The 21,065-nt window shown below is 44.3% G+C and overlaps 1 protein-coding gene across 2 annotated transcripts in view; it reads right to left on the bottom strand.

The window, feature by feature from the left end:
• Positions 1-21,065, bottom strand: part of LOC147666348 (E3 ubiquitin-protein ligase TRIM17-like) — a 142,975-nt gene that overhangs the window by 3,553 nt on the left and 118,357 nt on the right. For both annotated transcript variants that reach the window (XR_015304838.1, XM_086949104.1), the window contains exon 2: positions 10,190-10,285. Coding sequence is in view for 1 of the 2 variants with exons in the window: in XM_086949104.1 (XP_086805230.1) it covers positions 10,190-10,285 (96 nt within the window). In the remaining variant the exon portion in view is untranslated. The remainder of the gene's footprint in view (positions 1-10,189; positions 10,286-21,065) is intronic.

Below are 21,065 nucleotides of genomic sequence, written 5' to 3'. Positions count from 1 at the left end.
GTTCAACACTAGCATAGTTATAGTTAGGATTAGGCCTGGGTGGTGAACTCCACTCCGTTTGAGGAGTTTTCTGCACTCAGAGCTCGCGGAGTGCAGAAAACTCCGCTGTGCGCAGCAGAGTTTTTACCCACTCACGCTTGTCAATGATAAGTCAGTGAGAGTGAGCTGCTGCTCAGGTAGAATTTGTACCCGAGTACCAGGAAGATCAGTGCGAACGGCTGTTCGAGCTGCACTCCGCCGCTTGTGGAACGCAGCTAAATTTTTTTGTCACTTACCGGAGTTCTGCATAGCTGAACTCTGCCATCTCTGCCCAGACCTAGCCAGGGTCATGAATCCATTAGAAATTGATTCGTTAATTCGCTAACACCGTTGGCGTCATTTGGCGAATCTTCACCAAACTTTCCCCCATAAAGTCGCATTCTGCTTCTTCACTATTATTAAACATTGCAAGACATGAAGGTATTTCATAAAAAATAAAATATTACCTTGATGCTGCTCCTGCCGCAACACGCTCTTCCTGCTTCCGGGCACAGGCTCCCAGAATGCACTGCGGACAATCATGATGGTGCATGTAAGCAGGGTCGGGATTGGCCTGAGTGCCGGCAACTTGCGCTCCTGGGCAGACTGAGAGTCTCTGCCTGCTCTCTCCAGCCCCAGCAATGTAGCTGAGGCTGGAGAGAGCTTCACTGTGCATGAGGGTGTGGCTGGCCTGAGACAGTCGGCCAAATACCTCATGTGCAGTGAAGGGAGTGTCCACCACTCCCCCACCAGCATTGTCATTCCCTGGACCCGCCCTCAAGAATCATCAGAGTCCTGAGGGTGGGGCCAAGGGATTAAAATAAAACAATGATAAAACGGGTTTAAAACTTGTTTTATTACCGTTTTGTTTGTTGGTTGGGGGGTGGGGGGGTCCTCTGCACTAATGGAGTGGCCACCGCTGTGGAGTTGAATGCCTGTGTTGTTACTTTTGGTATGGTGTGCTGCTCCATGGTATTCTTTAGGTCTCAACTATGCTTATATCAATAGGATTACCTTTCTGGATTATATCCTGCCCTCTGAGGTTTATGTATTTATCCTGGGAATAACTATATTTTACCTCTCATTTGATTTTTAATTGTACCTGGGTGCTTTGAATCTTCTCAGGTAAAGAGTTCCATAGATTGAAGACTTTTACTGAGAAAGTGCAGCTTCCTATAGACTTTTAACTGTAAGGTGGTATGATGATCAGCATTGCAAGCCCGGAACACATTTTTGTTTTATTGTTTAACTTTAATTTGGCGGCATGGATGTTGCTTACCTTGGGAGGCTCGGTGGACAATGCATAGTGCTTTGAACATTGAACACCTAGCTAAAGGTGCCAGTTGAGTGCTCGCAGGACTGGCGTCATGTGTCCTCTGGAGTGAAGGTGAGGAGGAGTATTGCTGCAGTGTTTTGGATTTGCTGAATTTTGTATATTACGAAGGAGTAGCCGCCGAGGTATAGACGATTGCCACAGTCTCATGGAGATCACAAGATTGAGGATAGCTTGTAGTTTTTGTTTTATGCGTTGCAGCATTTATAATGTGCAAAAGGTCCTCCTCTTGCCTACTACTAAGTTGACATTAGGTAGTGTTAACATAATTGAACTGTTGCAATGCACAAGAAAAAGTGTGTTTGTAAAATGTTCTGATCTTTCTTACTAAACAATTTAGCCATAATTAATTAAAGTTGATTTAAAAATAATATTTCTGCATTGAGCATGCAAAGCATGGGTAGGCTGAATATTTTGTTAAGTTGTGGAAGACATCATGCTGTAAGAATGTGTGTTGCAATCTAGTGTTTGGGGGGTGGAGCCAGGGGAGGAACAGGAACGGGAGGAGCTGAGGGACAGTCGAGAGGCACTCAAGAGTAGGGACAGGGTCAAGAGAAGAAGCAGGAATAAAAGTTCCTTGATAAAGTACACTCGGTGTCTGTCATGATTCGTAGCACAATGCTACAGCTGGCGACGAGGGTGGGATCGGGCACATCGTGTAACCAGTGATGATCCCGTGACACTGCGTGACCCTGTCCCCCGTGGCGCAAATGAGAAAATTGCCCTCGCGACCACCGTAATCAAAGGGAGCGCCGCGGCGAAGATTGAGCCGCCAGGAATACTGCCTGCCTTTCCCCAAAGCTCCGTGGCTGTGAAGGCTGCGTCGAGCGGTGAATGAGCATTCGAGCGCTATCGCGCGAGAGGACCGGAGCTCGCCCCGCTTATGGGGCTGGAGCGTAATAACGGAAGTGCCCACCGGGAGCCCACCCCGGCGGCGATTAATCCAAAGCTCGCCTGCGTGTGGGGGCTGGAGCGTGGAGACTAAAGCGCCTACCGGGAGTCCACCCCGGCGGTAATGGCGAAAAGGCAACAATAAAGAAGAAAACAGCCTCACCTGGAGCGGAGACTGGTGAGTGGAATCCAGCGCTGATGAACGCGGTATCTCCGACGAAGGAAACGGCAAAATCTCGTTGCACACGAGATTCTCGTGGCGGCCATTTTGAGGTCAGGCGCGAGATTTGCCCAATCCCCTGTTAAGGATCCTCCGCGGCCATCTTAGAGTCAGGCAAAGCCAAGAAACAAGCATTGGCACATACAAAACAAGCATTGGCACATACAAAACAAGCATTGGCAAACAGAAGAAAACAAGCATTGATAAACGCGAGGAAACAAGCATTGACAAATGCAAGAAAACAAACAATGGCAAATGTAAGAAACAAGTAAAGGCAACAATAAAGACAAACAAGCACAAGCTAAGGCAAGAGGCGAAACAAGTAAACAAGCACAAGCAAATACAAGACATAAATGAAGACAACAGTAAATAACGACAAGCAAGCAATAAGGAAACACAACAAACAAGACAGTGCAAGTCTCGAATACGACAAACACAAGAAAATGCAGATCCGGAACGCAACAAGCATGAGTAAAGGCAAGTACCAAAGTAAACTTTCAACACCACGTGAAGAGAAATAATTAAAATAAAGAAGCTAAGAAACAAGCGATCCAGAAGCATGAGTAGACAAACATCGAGGTGGCCATTCTGAACTCAAGAAATCCAAGCCTCACTCACTGAAGCATACCGAAGTAGTTGCGAATCTTACCAACCTCAAAGGAAATGACTAGACCAAGGATCACGGCCGAAGAGGGTCAGCAAAGAAGACGGGAAGCAAAGGAAACAGTCCTGTGACTGTAGCAGATCAAAATCTTCCTCCCTCATGGTGGTGGGAAAAGCAACACAATGATCCAATCCCTGCATTGAAGTACCACCCCCAGTGACACAGACTGACATTCACAGTTTGGGTTCTAAATGGAACCGGTGGCTGGAATCACTGGATGATTTTCTTGATGCCACTGGTGAGCGAAGAGATGGAAAATGTCTGATACTACTCCTCCAGCTGGTGGGTCATGAGGGCCGACGCTTAATCTGAACATTTTCTGAAAAGTGCACAGAGACCTATGAAAGACTCCAAGAGACGCTACGCACCCATTTCAACGCAAAGGAGGATGTGGATCATGAACGCATCGCCTTCAACACAGCACGGCAGGAACCAGGAGAATCATTGCCAAACTTCATCACCTGGTTGCAAAGTCTGGTACAATGCTGCCATTTCAACAGATTTACAAATGAGGACGCAGTTCAACTCCGGGTGATCGAAGACTGTTCAAGTTCCAATACAAAGCGCAAGATACTTCGAGGGCATTGGTCGCTAAAGGAAATTATCAGGGAGGCCGAAGTTGGAGAGCGGGTCAAAGCAAGAGAAATATCAAAAAAATTGCACCTGAGTGCAAGACACAAAGATACCAGGAAAGAGACATCTCTCATGTCTGTGAATAAAGCCCAAGAAACAAACAAAACCAGAAACAAGGAGGGTGAAGACAGATCAGAGATAAGACAACGGGAGAGACAAAGTGACATGAAATACTCTGAGTCAACAACACAAAAGACCAGGATGATCCAGGACTGCGACAGCTTCACTGATACAACCTCAAGGAGTTATCCAACCTCAAGGAGTCATTCAACATATGGTGCAAACGATTCTGAAGCAGATGAAGTGTCAAGTGGGACAGATCGCACCAATGGACCAGATGACAGCCTGCCCAACAAACGTGCAAGAAAGGCAAACTATAGAAGACTGGACCAGTCACGTCAACACTGGAAACCGGTACACGATCACACCCGTAACACAGATGTCATTGCACAAGACAAGCAGGAAGAAGAAGCAAACCGCATAAGACGGACTGATCCACTCAGACACCGGAAATGGGAAGACAAACGCATCCACGACATCCGAGACAATGAAGAAACTGAGAGGAGACCATTATCATCACACGAGAGAGGCAGAGACAAAATACCCTGGGATCAAACACAAGAAATAAATATGTGGCTATCAAACAACCTTTCCAGTGAGATGACACCGGAGTCACTTCGAGAAAGGTACCCGGAGAAATATCCCAAAGAGAACTCCGACTCTAGGAGCAGCTCGTCACGGCCTACCTATTCCAGAAGTCCTCCATTCAAGACACACTCAAAGGAACGTTATCAAAGAAAATCGACAAAAGACTCCTCTGATTTAGAAAGCACGTCTGTTCGATACCTCGAGTCGACCGAGTCATGGTCCTGACGACGGCCATGGCGTCAACCACCTGAACACACTCTAGAACCAAAGGACATTCTTCTCATCAAGAGCAACATATCTCACACCAATGTCACTGAATACTCAATCACTCCACAAGACAACCTGTCATGTCAGTTGCGGGTACATCAAGACATAAATAATATACCTTCACCCCTGATGGGGTCAGCGAGGCTGACCCAAGGGCCTACAGAAAAAAAACAGATATAGTGGACATTACCCACCGGATGGGAAAGGACCATCCAGTCACTCTGCAAGGAAAGCCAGACGTGTTAACAGAGACAGATCATCATCAGATGAGAGAGAAACATGCAGGGAACATTCTTTACAACGCAACTTTTACCACGAATGCTGTTACAACGCAGGTTTTACTACACATACCAACACAACGCATTACACTGGGGGGCACTCTAGGATAAGGAATAAGTTTAATTTACTATCCAACACCTTCCCTAGTGTCCACGGGGACTGGAGATGGAATAGTAAATTAAACTATTCACTATCCAGCACCCCAAAGTGTAATGCGTTGTAATGGTATGCGTAGTAAAACCTGCGTTGTAACAGCATGCGTGGTAAAAGCATGCGTTGTAACGTCATACATCCGAAACATGCGCAAGCCCAGACGGTAAAAGGGTTCACCAGTCCCAAAAGCGACTGGGAGTGGGTGAGACAACCAGAGGCAGCAAATGAGTCCCCGAACCAAACTAAGATGGTCTCTTCAGATAGCGCCTTGCCGTCTGGTATACATGACTTTGAACAGGAGCACAGTGTTGCCCTCGACCGGACAAGACAAAAAGAAGTAAAATCACATGCGGGTGCTCGGAAGAGAACCAGAACAACATCCCCTCATGAAGGAGATAGAGCATCAAATGAACAAGAGCCACAAAGGAAGACAGACTGCCGACATCAAGATGAGCCTTTCACAGTCACCTCAGAAACTGAAGATGAGTGGATCACCCAGAAGCTGATTGGAAACCACCACGAACCTGAGCACAAGAAGACCACAAGAGATGTCTCGCAATTTCAAAGATACACTCCTGTAATAAAGGATGCTCTCGTCAAGGCGACAGAATGCCACATAACGGAAATGGAGATGCGTCTCCATAGTTTGAATGGGCGGCCAGCGGACCCGTGTGGCTGACTGAGGAACTATAAACATGTTGGACACTAAGCTTATTTTGTTAACAAGGGGGAGATGTAAGAATGTGTGGTGCAGTCTAGTGTTTGGGGGGTGTGTGGTACTGAAAATTCTGAACCTGTGTTTTAAATATCATGATTCTGTTATGAATTTGGTAACAGCAGACCTTAAACAGTGAGTTCAGCAAGTGCGAGTGTTTTCGTCATGTTACACCAATGGATTCACTGTGTATTTGAAGGTTTTGTTCTGAACCCTCGGGTTCCATCTTGTGCATAGCAGCCATTTTGTGGATTCCACTTACAGTAGGCCCTCACCGTGGCAGAACAAGTATTTAAGGACATAACCTTAGCATAGTTTTGTGCTGACTCCTGCATGACCTGATGAAAGCTGACCCTGTTGCTTGAGGCTAACCTTGCCAAGCCAGTTCCTGCCCTTTAGCTGATCAAGATTATAGATCAGAGCACAAGACATTGTAAAGATTTACTACACACAAACCATGCCTAATCTTACACACACCTGTCCCTGTTTCTTTCTTAATGACTTGCTTTACGAGGAGGAGGTGCCCGTTTTTATTGGGGGTCCGTCGATATCTGATGGAAAAACTAGGCCTTGTCGTGTAATAGATTGTGGGCTGGACAAACTAAAATATGGGTTTTCATCATGACTCTGCTTTTTCTTTGTAGTGAAAATATGTGAATGGTCAACTGTAAAATAAGGAATGTTTGCCTAGGGCATAATAAATGGTATAAAAGGTCTGTGCTGAGTCCATTCAGCAGGCTGCCTCATTCAGTTGCTTTAGGTGTGACTGGGCGACGCAGCCTCACAATTAATTGTAATAAAGATGTCTTTTCATATTTCAGATTCTCTGTTGATTTCTTTGCTGCTTTTGAATGGACTACTTATTGGTAAGACCCCTGAGAAGGAGTTTGAGGATTTTTAGGTACATCAGGTGGAGCCAGGGGAGGAACAGGAACGGGAGGAGCTGAGGGACGGTCGAGAGGCACTCAGAGTAGGGACAGGGTCAAGAGAAGAAGCAGGAATAAAAGCTCCTTGATAAAGTACACTCGGTGTCTGTCATGATTCGTAGCAAGATGCTACACATGCCTAGGTAAACAAACACTGGCTTACCCAACGGGTCTGGCTTGCATGCCCCAATTCATGTGAACACATGCACCACAACTGCTGTTTATGTGGATCGCATGCATAAATTATGTTAATCACATGTATATGTCATATAGGCTTTGCGAATGCTGAGAACAGAGGATCAAAATAGCATTGCTTTCTTAATTGAATGCGTATTGGAGAAGTGACAAACAATATGATAATTGGGACTATATTTCATCTGTAAAATAGTCCTTGATAAAGTCCAGTGGGAGCATTTCCTTAAGGTTAAGTGGTCCCCCAAACCACAAATAGCATGAGTTGAGATTATTAAACGGGGTGGAGTCGAAGCCACCCAATGTATATTTTAGATAACTAGAAACAATACATCTTGCATACCATTGTGTCCTGTAAAGCCCGACCTTAAACTCACTTCTCAAAGGAATGTAAACAGCTTGATAAATGCTAATATTGGGTGTTATATAGAATTGGCTAATCCTAAGTAAATTCATGATTTTGTTGTTTACTTGAGGGAAGTATGCCTATGTATTTGGTTGGACTCATTGTTTACTTCTGGAAAGAGATATGACTAGGCAATTGGTAACACTTGTGGAAGTAGGAATAGATACATAATTGGTTGGATGTATTTGTTTACTTGTGGATGGGGCAATGCTTACTTTTTGTGTTGGGCTCTGTTTACTTGTAAATGGGTGGGGTGGGGTTGTGTTAAGTAATTGGCAGGGGAATTTGTTTACTTGTGGAACGGAAAATGCCTAAGTAATAGGTGCTTGGTTCACTGTTACCTGTAACTTCCCACTTTCTATTATTACATGTAAAACGTTCCGTTGCACAGTAGCTAGGGCAGGGCTTTAGAAATAAAATAAAAAATTAAATATATATTTAAAATGTGGCAGCTAAAAAACTTCCAAACATCCTGGTGCATTAGAGAAATGTGGAGGCTAGCCCGTTTGTAGAAGATAGTGCAACCAAGTAGTGTAGTGTAGTTCCTATATTCCCAATAGGCTCTGCGCATTGGAATAATATATCCTATAGATTTGACATAGGACTAAGGTCGGCTAGGTCTCAATCGAATATACTAAACTTAATAGTGAGTGCCAGCTAGCTCAGAGGTCACTAGAAACTTTCTCGAATTCACAAGAAGGGATTAGTTTCTGACACCCGCCTAAACATGACAACTTTGTTTCCCAAAAATAAGAAATATATCTCTGGAGGTGCGGAAATAATAGAGAAGTATTTCACTCAGTCACTCGTGCATGCTTCGTTTCTACAGAGGTGCAGAGAAATAGAGAGAAGGGCGTTTTTAATAAAAAGGTTATATTGAACAATCTTCTTTCTCATGCAAAAAAAGTAAACTGCAACAATCGTTAAGCAGGCTGCAAAGTATGAGGCGTACATCGAGAACAATATTATAAAATAATACTGTATGAGCATTGTATGGTTTCTAAGCCATATAAAAATACATACATAAATAACATTGACTAAAATACTCAATTGGTCCTTCTAAAATACGCCTACCCCAATGTACCTAACCTAAGTCTAGAGCGCGGGAAGAAGTAAGTATTGTTTAGCATAGCTTTAGTTTTCTGCCAAGAATCTATCCAAGATTTCTCTAGGTTCTAATCCGCTCCATACCTTAATTAGAATGAAGGAGGTCTGGTGTATCGGGACTCGATTTCCCAACACCCCGCAAGGGAGCTTGGAAGCACTGGAGCTGGATTCTCGCCGAGAGAACTGCAGCTTCTCGATCAGTGCATCACCTGAAGGGTCGGCTTCCTTCGGCACTTGCTGTAGCGAGCTGCGTTGGGCAAGTAGATAGTCGAATGGCTCCGCACCACCATGTCTTGCTAGAGCAAGTGAAGGTATATTTATACCTTGAAGGTGTCTAGGAATGCCACAGCTTGATGGAAAGTCAGGCATAATAACGTCAGGAAAGAACCCCTAGGGAAAAGTTGTTCTTTGCAAAGTACATGAGTTCTTGGACAAATCAATTTTTAAGCAAGGGTAAGTTCCCTAACTGCTTAAGCCGATTTTCCCAAAAACCGTTGTGAAGTTTGGTACGGGTGGAAGTAGCCATGTCTATTTGGTCTGCATGGGCCATGTCTAAATAAGGGATTTCTGGGCCCGATTCACAGACTGAACTTAAGACTCAATCCTAAACTTACTACTATCTTGGTAGTCACAGAATGCACTTACTACTTGTGGCATTCACAGAATGCACTTACTACTTTTGACATTCACAGAATGCACTTACTACTTTTGGTATTCACAGAATGAACTTACTACTTTTGGTATTCACAGAAGTTAGGATTTTGTCTTAAGTTTGTCTTAAGACAAACTTAAGAGAGACTTAAGACAAACTTAAGACAGACTTAAGACAGACTTAAGTTAGGATTTTGTCTTAAGTCTGTTTTAAGTATTTCTTAAGTCTGTCTTAAGTCTTTCTTAAGTCTGTCTTAAGTTTGTCTTAAGTCTGTCTTAAGTCTGTCTTAAGTTTGTCTTAAGACAAACTTAAGACAAAATCCTAACTTTTGTGAATACCAAAAGTAGTAAGTTAATTCTGTGAATGCCAAAAGTAGTAAGTGCATTCTGTGAATACCAAAATACTAGTAAATTTAGGATTGAGTCTTAAGTTCATTCTGTGAATCGGGTCCTCTATGCCTATATAAGGGCATTGTGAATTGTACCGATATAAGGGCATGAATTTGGAAAATTCATTCAGAGCCTAAAACGCCACACAACAGTAGCTTCTTGGGTAACTGGTCAGGTTTGCTACAGGCTTAATGAATTCCATGAATTTAACATGTTACATATGAAATATCAATCAATCAAAGAATTGTAATGAGAATGAGGGCAAAGACCATTCACATGAAAAGCAGGAGACATGTTATCTGCTTTTCAAGTATGAAACATGTAAAGAGAGATCTGAGATTGTGGTTGGGGTCTAGCAACCAACAGATGAAAAAGCTTTAGAGCAGAGGTATCTAACATAGTTACAGAAAAGACCGATCAAGGGAAAATTTTGAGGATACCCTTTGAGTTCTATTTTTATTCATCTATTTGTAAAACTGTCTATTGTTGATACCATGCAAATCTGGCATGCACACTGCCCTCCTGAACCTATGCTAGATCCCCCTACTCTGAATGCTACACTTGGTATTTGGGCCTTAAAACATGTTTGTCACATTTCTTAATCTTTAATTTTAACTATAAAGATTTTTCCAAAGAAAATCTAAGTGCAAAATGTGTTCTGAAACTCTCAAAAGTGACCGCTGAACATTCTCATACCTTAAACTCTGCTGACTTCTTCTTTGCATTAGCTTGAAGGCCCATGATATTGTCCAACTCTTTCTTTAGATGTTCCAGCGTTGCTGTGAATTCCAACTGCATAAAAACAAAAAAATAACTTTATTTCCTAGTCCAGCCTGACCAGATACGATTTAAGGTCTGAAAGCAACACCATTTTAAGACAGCTGTACTAGTGATATACCGTTATTAAAGATTTATTGCTAAATAAGTGAACACAAACAGCCTACCTTCCCTTTCTGTGTAGTATTTGGTTAATGTACTTTAATGGCATGACTTACTATAGCCTTATTACCAACTGCAGAGGACTATACTGGTTTGTTAAAGTCAAGTCAAGTCAAGTCAAGTCAAAATTTGTATAGCGCACTACTCACCCAGAGGGTCTCAAGGCGCTTGAGGTAGGGGGTGTACGTTACTTATCGAATATCCAAGTTTTTTTGTTGTTTTCTGAAGGAGAGGTGGTTCTGTGTGAGGCGGAGGTGGGTGGGGAGAGAATTCCAGGTCTTGGCTGCTAAGTAGGAGAAGGATCTTCCTCCCATGGTGGATCTTTGGATGCGTGGAATCGTGGCGAGGGCTTGATTGGACGATCGTAGTTGGCGGGTGGGGGTGTAAAAGTTCAGGCGCGTGTTGAGGTATTCGGGTCCTAGGTCATAAAGGGATTTGTGTGCATGGGTGAGGAGACGGAACGTTATTCTCTTGTTGACGGGGAGCCAGTGGAGGTCTTTCAGGTGACCGGAAATGTGAGCTTGGCGGGGGATGTCTAGGATGAGTCTGGCTGAGGCGTTCTGGATACGTTGGAGTTTTTTCTGTAGTTTGGCTGTGGTTCCGGCGTAAAGGGTGTTTCCGTAGTCCAGTCGGCTAGTGACCAGTGCATGGGTGACAGTCTTTCTTGTTTCGGTGGGGATCCAACAGAAGATTTTTTAGAGCATACGTAGGATGTTGAAGCATGATGATGAGACGGCGTTGATTTGTTTGGTCATCGAAAGGGAGGAGTCCAGGATGAAGGCCAGGTTACGTGCGTGGTCCGTTGGTTTGGGTGCGTTTCCCAGGGCCGGTGGCCACCATGAGTCATCCCAAGCGGAGGGGGATGATCCTAAGATGAGGACTTCCGTTTTGTCCGAGTTCAGTTTTAAACGGCTGTTCTTCATCCACTCGGCCACTTCTTTCATCCCATCGTGTAGGTTGGTTTTGGCGGAGTTTGGGTCTTTGGTGAGGGAGAGGATCAGCTGGGTGTCGTCTGCGTAGGAGATGATGTTGAGGTTGTGTTGGTGCGCGATGGATGCGAGGGGACTCATGTATACGTTGAAGAGGGTGGGACTGAGTGATGATCCTTGTGGAACGCCGCAGATGACTTCAGTGGCTTCCGATTTGAAAGGGGGAGGCGGACTCTCTGGGTTCTTCCGGCGAGGAACGAGATGATCCAGTTCAATGCTTTTCCTTGTATTCCGACGTTGCTGAGGCGTTGTATAAGGGTGCTATGACATACTGTGTCGAAGGCTGCGGAGAGATCAAGTAGGATGAGGGCAGCTGTTTCTCCGTTGTCCAGTAGAGTTCGAATGTCATCTGTTGCTGCGATGAGGGCGGTCTCGGTGCTGTGTTTGGCTCGGAAGCCGGACTGTGATGGGTCGAGGGAGCCGTTGGATTCGAGGAAGGCAGCGAGCTGACTGTTGACGGCTTTCTCAATGACTTTGGCAGGGAATGGGAGGAGCGAGATGGGGCGGTAGTTCTTAAGTTCAGTGGGGTCTGCTGTTGGTTTCTTCAGAAGGGCGCTGAGTTCGGCATGTTTCCAGCTTTCCGGGAAGGTAGCGGAGTTGAGGGAGCAGTTGATGGCGTCTCGGAGATGGGGTGCGATAATGGAGTCTGCTTTGTTGAAAATGTGGTGGGGACATGGGCCGGTTGGCGATCCTGAGTGGATGAAGTTCATCAGGCGGATGGTGTCTTCAGTGGGGATTGGGTTCCAGGCGCAAAGGTTGTTGGAGGGGGGTTTAGGTTCGGAAGCGGGTGGGGTGGACTGGTCGCCAAAGCTGTTATGTATGTCAGCGATTTTGTTGTGGAAGAACGAGGCTAGAGAGTCGCAGAGGTCTTGAGAGGGAGTGATGTCGTTGGTGCCGGCGGTGGGGTTGGTAAACTCTTTGACGATCTTGAATAGTTCCTTGCTGTTGTGGTCGTTATTGTCGAGTCGATCCTTGAATGCTGATTTCTTGGTGGATCGGATTAGTTGGTGGTGTTTGCGGGTGGCGTTCTTGAAGGTGGCCAAGTTGTCAGTTGTTGGGTTTTTTCGCCAGGCTTTCTCGAGGGTGCGACAGAACTTTTTGGATTTCTTAAGGTCATCATTGAACCAGGGGGCTTTTATGCTACATTGCTTGATTTGATGGTTTTTCAAGGGTGCTAATTCGTCGGCGCTGTGGGTGATCCATTGTGTGAGGTTGATGGCTGCTTGGTTTAGTTCCAATGATTTGGCAGGAGGGTTTTGGTGAAGCGATGTGAAGAGCTGGTCGGTGGTAATTTTGTTCCAGTTTCTGCAGGGAATTGGTTGTGGGTGGTTGTGGTTCGTGGTCTTTTTGTAGTTGAAGTGTGCGCAGCTGTGGTCCGTCCAATGAAGTCCTGTGGCGTGGTTGAAGGAGATGTGCTTGCTGGAGGAGAAGATTGGGTAGAGCGTGTGCCCGGCATAGTGGGTGGGGGTGCCTACAAGTTGTTTGAGTCCGAGATTGGCGAGGTTGTCCAGAAGGGTGGTGGTGTCATAAGTCTATTAGAACATTCAATCCACTAAGGTCCCGATTCACAAAGGTAAAGTTAGACCAAAAGTTTAGGTTTAGACTAAAGGTCTGAAATATAAACGTAAGAGGGACCCTGAAAAGACTTGTTCTGGGGGAGCGTACATCCAGGGAGAAAACAACAGGATGTCCCTAAATATATATAAAGACGGGGCAGTAGCTCCAAGAATTATTAGAAATCACCCACAGATCAGTTCAAAAACCATTCATTTATTTGTCAACGTTTTTATTTTTTTTAAAAGGGAAGTAGAAAATAATTTTTTTTACAAGATATAACACAATTAGTGAAAACATATTCATGTATAGACTACATACATACATATTTGGATTCTTTATTTTTTCCTCATCCATCACCTCATCCAGGCTACGTCTCTGTATATTTTTCCCGAACTCCATATTTTTCGCTTCTAACTCATTATAGTCTGGATTCCATTTTCCTGACTGTTCTCCCACCTTGACGGCTGAGTCAGTTCTTTCAGCCCTGCTCCCACACTATATTCCGCGTCATTCTTACTGATGGTTACCTTTTGGCCACGACTGCAAATAAAAAGCATGAAAATTGCGCCCTGATGAAGGAATTTCTAAGCAGTGGTACTTTCCGAAACGCGCGTCGGCGCTTTTCTTTGTTGTTGTTTTTTATGTTATATTTGTGATTTGTACAATTTTTTGTGGTATATAGTGTTTGATGTTTCCTGTTTTTGTAATAGTATGTGATTTGTATCTCCTGTAGGTGTTGGTTCAATTTGCCACTAAGTGTTGTGTATATAGTGTGTTCTTCTATTTTGCATAGTAACTTGTGGGCTGTGTTTATGTTTTATATGTATGTATGTAGTCTATAAATGAATATGTTTTCACTAAGTGTGTTATATTTTGTAAAAAAATTTATTTTCTGCTTGCTTTAAAAAAAAAAAGATAAACAATGACAAATGAATGAATGGTTTTTTAACTGACCTGTGGGTGATTTCTAATCGTTCTTGGAGCTACTGCCCCTTCTTTACATATATTTGGGGACATCCTGTTATGTTCTTAGTTTAGACCAAAAGTCTAACTTTACTCCTTTTCGGTATTCACATAGGAATTTACAAGTAATATCTTTACGACAGTGGTGGTTTTACACTTAGGGTAGAATGTCCGCACTCGGGCGGTGGTTCCACACTCTGGGAGGAATCTCTGGGAGGAATCTCTACACTCAGGGCAGAGACTACGCTATCAGGGTGGAACACAACATAGTGAACTAAGTGGGAATTCATTGGTGTATGCCCCAACATATAGATACACACATCATGAAATTTATGGCATCTAGTTGTACAACCAACATAGCATAACATATCTTACTTAAAATAGAAAAGAGCTACATGTAGGCAATGGGCTCTTACATATGTGTATGTGTAGGGAGTGCATTAGAGGGATAAATGTGATGTCAAAAACACGCACTACTGCAACAGGGTACAAATATCATGTAAGAAACAATAACAGAGTCTATACATGTGATCCTTCAAGTGACAACCTGAAAATCACTAGTTTGAAGGATACCTCATCCCTACTATAGTTGCAAAATTAACTGTTAGTCAAATGTCATGTAATGTCTTCCACAAACAGTCCACATTTGAATGTGAAAACAAGTCAAAACCACTGATCAAACCTCAGATTTCAAACTTTATCTCAAGCACACCACACTCACGTGTCATTGCCTATTATCCCCCACCCATCTCTAGCTGAAAGTCGTTAGCCAAACAGATAATCCCAGCCTGTTGCATACATAAACTCACACTGCCACACTCAACCCCTTTCAGACCTTACAACAGATCGCTGAATGGGTTTGCTAGTTTGCCCTTGTGATGCGACTGAATGATTTGAGAAGAAGGAGGAGGAGAGCAGACAGGATCCTCAGGCAAAGGATTAACCTCTTTGGGATGTCGAGCCAAGATGTTAGGTCCATTTACCGTTTTCCCCTGATGTCATCTTGGACATGGTTTGTGAGTGGGAGCAGGATCTTGACTGACACATGCCGCTCCCACACAATTCCAGCCTATGTCAAGATCCTTGCAGCTCTCCATTGCGTTGGTACTGGGTCTTTCCAGAGGGTGTTCAGTGACATAGTTGGCATTTCTCTGCCAATGTAGACCCAATGCTTGTGTCAGGTTCTGACCTGCATCAAGAGAACACCGCATCTCTACTTACATATTCCACATACACTGGCAGGAAGGCAAAGGGTTGCTCAGGATTTCTATCTGTTTTTCCACTTCCCAAGTGTTGTAGGTGCAATTGATGCACTCATTTGGCACTCCAGCCACAATGCACACATCTTCCGCAACAGACACCGCTGGCACTCCTTCAATCTGCAGAGAGTGGGTGATGCCAGTGCCTGCTTTACTGATGTGCATGCAGTGCTCTCAGACAATACACATGGCAGCTACATATTCCACTGGTCCCCTCTTGCCTGGCGGCAGGCAGCCGAGGATTTTGCCACCATTTGGCTTCTGCGTAAGTACTCAAGCACCTGACAAGTCTGATATGTATACTTGTTGCTTTAATATGCACAACAATAATAAATTACTAATCTCTGTGACACATATATGACGCCCATGATCTCAGCAGCAGCTTTTACTGGGACCAGAGGGGGCTAGGACTCGCCACCCCAGGGTGCCTCGCGCCTTGCTCAAGCGTGCAACGAGCGTCATCCCCAGCACCAGGAGGCGCTGGCTTAAAGGGCAGAGCAGGCTCCCGGACCGGAAATGCCCGGGCCAAGGGCAGACCCGTCCTTGCCCGTCATTGCCCGGAGGAGGCCGGGCTGGGCCACCTCCCTAACATAACAGGCACGGAGCTCCAAGCCAAATCAAGGTACTGTTGCCGATCTACTATTGCAGCTTCTAGTACTTTTGGACTATAAGATTGGACTAACAGCTTGCTTGCTCTTCATTGGCTGTTATAGTCCTGTTGGGGCTAGTACTGTCTGTAGTACCCTTACTGAGGTCTGATTGTTTAACTGGTGACATGGGGAAGAGAAAAGGGACCGACATTAGGCTGGGAGGTACCATCAGGAATACACCAAAAAAACTGCATCAGCCGCTGGTACGGGGAACAAGGTGTGACGGTGGGACAGGAGAGGATGTTCTCAGTCGTATAGAGAACATTGTTGCTGATTGCGAAGAATTGTTACTCACACCTGCACTAATTCCTCCCCCCCCAACAAGGATACCAACAATCACAAGTCTCCATGTTCCCCAAGTTCTATCGAACCCACCATCATAGGGCACGGGAATATCCCCAACCTATTTAAGAATGCAGCTCAAAAAAGAAAATCGATCCAAGCAGCGGAAGTACGTAATAGCAATATTCCAAGCCCCTTGTGTGCTCAAAGGGAAGAAAGTCTCCTTGATAATGTTAAATTTGATGAGCTACCACTCAGTAATCAATTTGCTCTTCTTTCTGACGATCTACCGACAACTAACGTTCACACAAACATGAGCAGCACCCTCACAACTAATAATGATTTGACTCTGCAGGGAGAAAGGGAACTAACACCAGTCCTGTACCCTCAAACCTTGAACTCCAAAGGGAAATTATACCTCTAAGAACCAGCATTGAGGCATTATCTACCTTGATATCCAAACTCCATCAGCAACTAGATGGCCACATTAGACCACACTTATACCAATTACACCAATTATCGCAATCCCTACAATTGCCCCATTTGAGGGATAAAATCGATTTCCTACATTTGTACTAATCTTTTGTGTTAGCACGATGTATCTATATTCACATGTATATTATAAATTACACATTTAGTTATGTCAATGCAGGAACTTCCTTTCCGCTTTTGCATTATATTTCCTTTGCTACGCAGACTGAGAACCTAACAGACTCCATTTTGTCTGAACATGTATTAGACTCAAACGGTGGTCACGTGCCGACCTCCAGCAGCCGAGTAAGCTCTGTTAGTTGAGTTATACAGACAGCTGAATTCATACTACTCTTTCTTGTTCTGAGACCCAAGGTTGCATCTGGTTTCAGAGGTGATAAGCGCATTCCTGGAGGCGCCGTACCTGTGCTCCCAGGCACCGAGACGAAAGGGAGTAACCCCTCCTGACCCTCCCAATAATAGCAGAGGCAGACTTCTAAATGAGCTTTGTGTGCCATATATGGTCTTTCCTATAAGCTACTGTGCCTACCAGTAATTTTCCATGTACGGTGATCTCATGTAACGCAATGAAAGTATATATGCCATGTACTGAGTGTGAATCAGCAGACTTTTCCACGCACTAGCTGAGTAACGTCACAGGGGCTCCTCTACAGAGTATTGGTTGTCTAATAAACAATTGACTTTTCTTCACTGCCAACTGATTGATTATTTGGTAAGATGCTAAGTGGGGGCTATTGGTAGGTATAGCTCCTTAGAATATTTTTGTAATACGTCAGTTGGCGACTCTGGTGGCACTCCGCGTTTGGGGTCGTCCTCCCGTAACACGGGGTGAGAAAAGACAAATGAAGGGGTACTCTGGTCGAGGGGATGGACTGACTAACGATTCTGGCTGAACTCCGCTCTCACGATCAGAGAGCCCCAGCTGCTAGTGACCCCTCGCCGGAGTCCTACGGGCGTAACCCAGGAGCTGACCGTGTTGGTCTTCAGGAGTGGGCAGTGGAGAACACGCAATCATACCTGTGTGCACCAGGTGAGTGTATTGATTTGGTGTCTTTGGATTACGCTGTTGAGATGTGTTTTGGAAACAGTTAACTGTATTTGGCTGGTGGTCGGTGTGCCATGGAGAACTTTGGAGGTCTGACGGGGTGGCATTGAGGCTGCACGGGCAGATGCTACATGGACTTGTTTGGTGAATAATAGAGGTTTTCGATCAGACGCCTTGGTGTGGCACTTGTGGTATGCACCTGGCCGGACTGTTCTCGGAAAGGCCCTTGGTTGCAACTGGGTAGCCTTTTGGACACATCTGAAGCGGCGCTAAGGCAGAGGGCTCAGTCAGAATAGTCCTGAAGGTGAACGAGGGAGACTACAGGATGGTCTGTAGGCTGGTCTGTAGTTTACTCCTGTCTGATGGCCTCTTGGTAGTCTTCGGACTTCCTGCTTTTGGTATCTGTTGGTCTGGTGGTTGGAAATATACGAGTTCTCCACGAACCGGAGTCGACGGGCTCCGTTCTTTGGTTGTTTGGTTCTGGAAAAGACATGTCAATGTAAAATATTGTATGTTTTGTTTGTCTTTTTATGTGACGGATCCTGTTTGAGGAAATATTGAACATGAGTAAACATGGCCATGCTTGAGAGCTTGTGAGAGGGTGTATCATTGATAAACAAAATGTCGTGCTTTAGTAAAATATGTTTTGGATGTTGTTGCCGCCGTGAGAGCAGACGGTTGGATGAAAGCCAGCCTGCCCCGCCAGAGGGCAGCCCAAATTTTGATATGTGTGTAAAACATGGCCTTAGGCCTATTTTGTTTAATAATTTATGGCACAAGTGTGCAAAGGATAATGTGGATGATAGGTGGATTTTTATCTAACCATGCTCTAGCTATAGTCAGTCTATAAACTGCAGCAGCCACAAAGATAAATTCTTTATGTATTATATCTCCATCCTGATCCATCCCCAACAATAATATTGATGGTGTGAGGGTTATACGTAGCTTCAATGACCTAATTAAAAATCGTTCAACATTTTCGATCAGTGTGTACAGCTGTGGACAAGTAGCAAAGACATGTATTATATCCGCCTCTGGATGATTGCACCTTGAACAAGTAATGCCCGTAGTTCCTCCCCATTTAGCTATTCTAGCTGGGGTAAAGTATAAGAAGTACAAAGTTTTATAATGCTGTGATTGTAAAGGTGCCGAACATAGAACCGTACGCGCAAGCTCAAGTGACTCTTGAAATAATTCTTTTGGAATACTCAGTTTAGATGCCCATTTGTTACTAAATTTCTCCATATCATCTACTTTTCCTTTCACCAGGCATGCACACAGGCTCCTAATTGTACAATCTGCAGAGATTTGTATTTTCTCTAAAATTTCATTACTCTGAAATCCTGCAGGTCCTCCCTGTTTATTACCCAAAAAGCTCCTAACCTGGAGATATTTAAAGAAAGATCTCCTATCAATGGCGAATTTCGTCACTAGATCTGTGAACTGTAACATCGCTTCACTCCCTCTGAGGTCCCCAATCTGACCAATTCCCCTTGCAGCCCAGCCAGCCATTGTGCTATCCGAAAAAATTGCTGCGGGTAATGACCTATTCTTGTACAATCTGACATATCTGTTAAACCTACCAAGGCCTGATTTCTTTAAAAAAACATTCCAGATTCTAAGAGCAGCCTTTAGTGTTTTAAACCTGGTCCTTTTGTAGTACCCATACTCCGTGCAATTTAAGAAACAATTTTCTGCTTCTTCACCCAGAACAGCCTTGTAAATTTCTGTCGACATACTTGTAACTTTTTGTGTCTTGCCACCTCCCCCAATTAACCCCTGCATATACTGCAGGGCAGCAGCAAGATAATACATCCTGAAGTCAGGCACTCCCCACCCCCCTTTTTCTCTCGGCAAAGCCATAAATCTATAAGCCCTTCTCGTTTTACCTTGCGCCCATATGAATTTATTCAAAATAATCTCTAATGGGTTAAACCACTTATTCTCAAAAAAAAGGGGGATGGCTCTGAAAAAATAAAGGAACTTAGGAAGGATTAGCATTTTGATAACATTTGTAGTTCCTACAAGAGACAAATGTAAATTGTTGAGCCTTTCCAGGTCATTTTTGACTTTTGCCAATAGGGGGGCGATATTAATTCCCACTAATTTGTTGGCAGCCTATAATTTGGAGAAGCCTATTTATTCCAGAAAAGGGATAAGAGGTAAAATGAGAGGATTAAAAATATGGGAACCCATAACTAGATGGAAAGAGAATATTGGGCCTCAGTAGGTTTAAGGGCTATTCCTTTGTTTTTGGTTTTCGCTGTCGTGTTTTTTTACACACCTCAATTAATTTGTTGTTATTGTCGATCCTATGTTTTACCTTATAGGCAAATAATATGAAATGTAGTATACGAAATGTATAAATGTATGATGTGTAAACTGTGCAAATTATGGAAATAAAATTTAAAAAAAAAAAAAAAAAAAAAAGCAAAGGATAATGTGGAATTACAATGGCCTTTAACTGGATCATTCGATGAGAAAAAGATACAGGTGTGGCAGAAAGAGGCGAAACGCCGTCGTATAAGGGAAGAAAAGTTACTTAAAGTGAAAAATGGTCAGACCATAACCCAGAAGGCTGTAGCATATAATAGGGAACAAACTGAGAAAAATGATGAATGTATAAATAGGCAGTTTAGGTTACAGGTGGATAAAAGTTACAGGGCTCGAACTGAACCGGAAGATGAAATTGAGGACCTATTGGATGTGCGTCCCCCACCTCCTTATGCCCCGCAACGAGTATACTCTACGATACCACTTGTAAATGCCCCCGCCTTGTCCGCCCCACAAGCCACAGCCTCGGCCGTCGCTGTGGCTTCTACGCCTATAGGGCCAACCTTTACTCCTGTTTCCGCAGTACCGGCCACGGCTACATTATTGACCAGTGATCCGTCTCCTTCCATTATGTCCTCTGTAACATTAGCTTCTCCGGCCCCGGCCTGGCCTTCCCTGTCGGTCACGTCGACTCTTGCACTGATTGATTCAACCCCCTCCCATGCCTTAGGGACTCTTAGCACCCGGCAGCTGTATACCCGCAATACGGTGGGCTCGAGGGAAAGACAGATGGTCATAGATCAAGCATCCCAGTGGGTGCGGAACGCCATCTATACGATTACAGATATCTGGGGGACCATGAAGGATTATGAACCAATCATGCAGCAGTATGCTTTAGAAACTATGGCCAATCATTTAATTTCCCTATGTGAGCAATGTTTCGTTGACGGAAGGGCCCCACAGGTCCTATGTGACATTGTGGACCGGGCACACAAATTTGAATTAGGGTTAGAAGATGTATATGGGAATCTAGTGACCATAATGAAAGGTTTTTCACTAAATGCCGGAGCTGGGATACTCAACATCCCATGCGGGAAGTGCATCCGATCTATCACCCTGAAA

Source organism: Lissotriton vulgaris, unplaced genomic scaffold (assembly GCF_964263255.1).
Source record: "Lissotriton vulgaris unplaced genomic scaffold, aLisVul1.2 SCAFFOLD_2857, whole genome shotgun sequence".
Lineage (NCBI taxonomy): Eukaryota > Metazoa > Chordata > Amphibia > Caudata > Salamandridae > Lissotriton > Lissotriton vulgaris.
The sequence above is the reverse complement of the archived record's forward strand: the minus strand, read 5'-3'. Positions and strand labels throughout refer to the sequence as shown.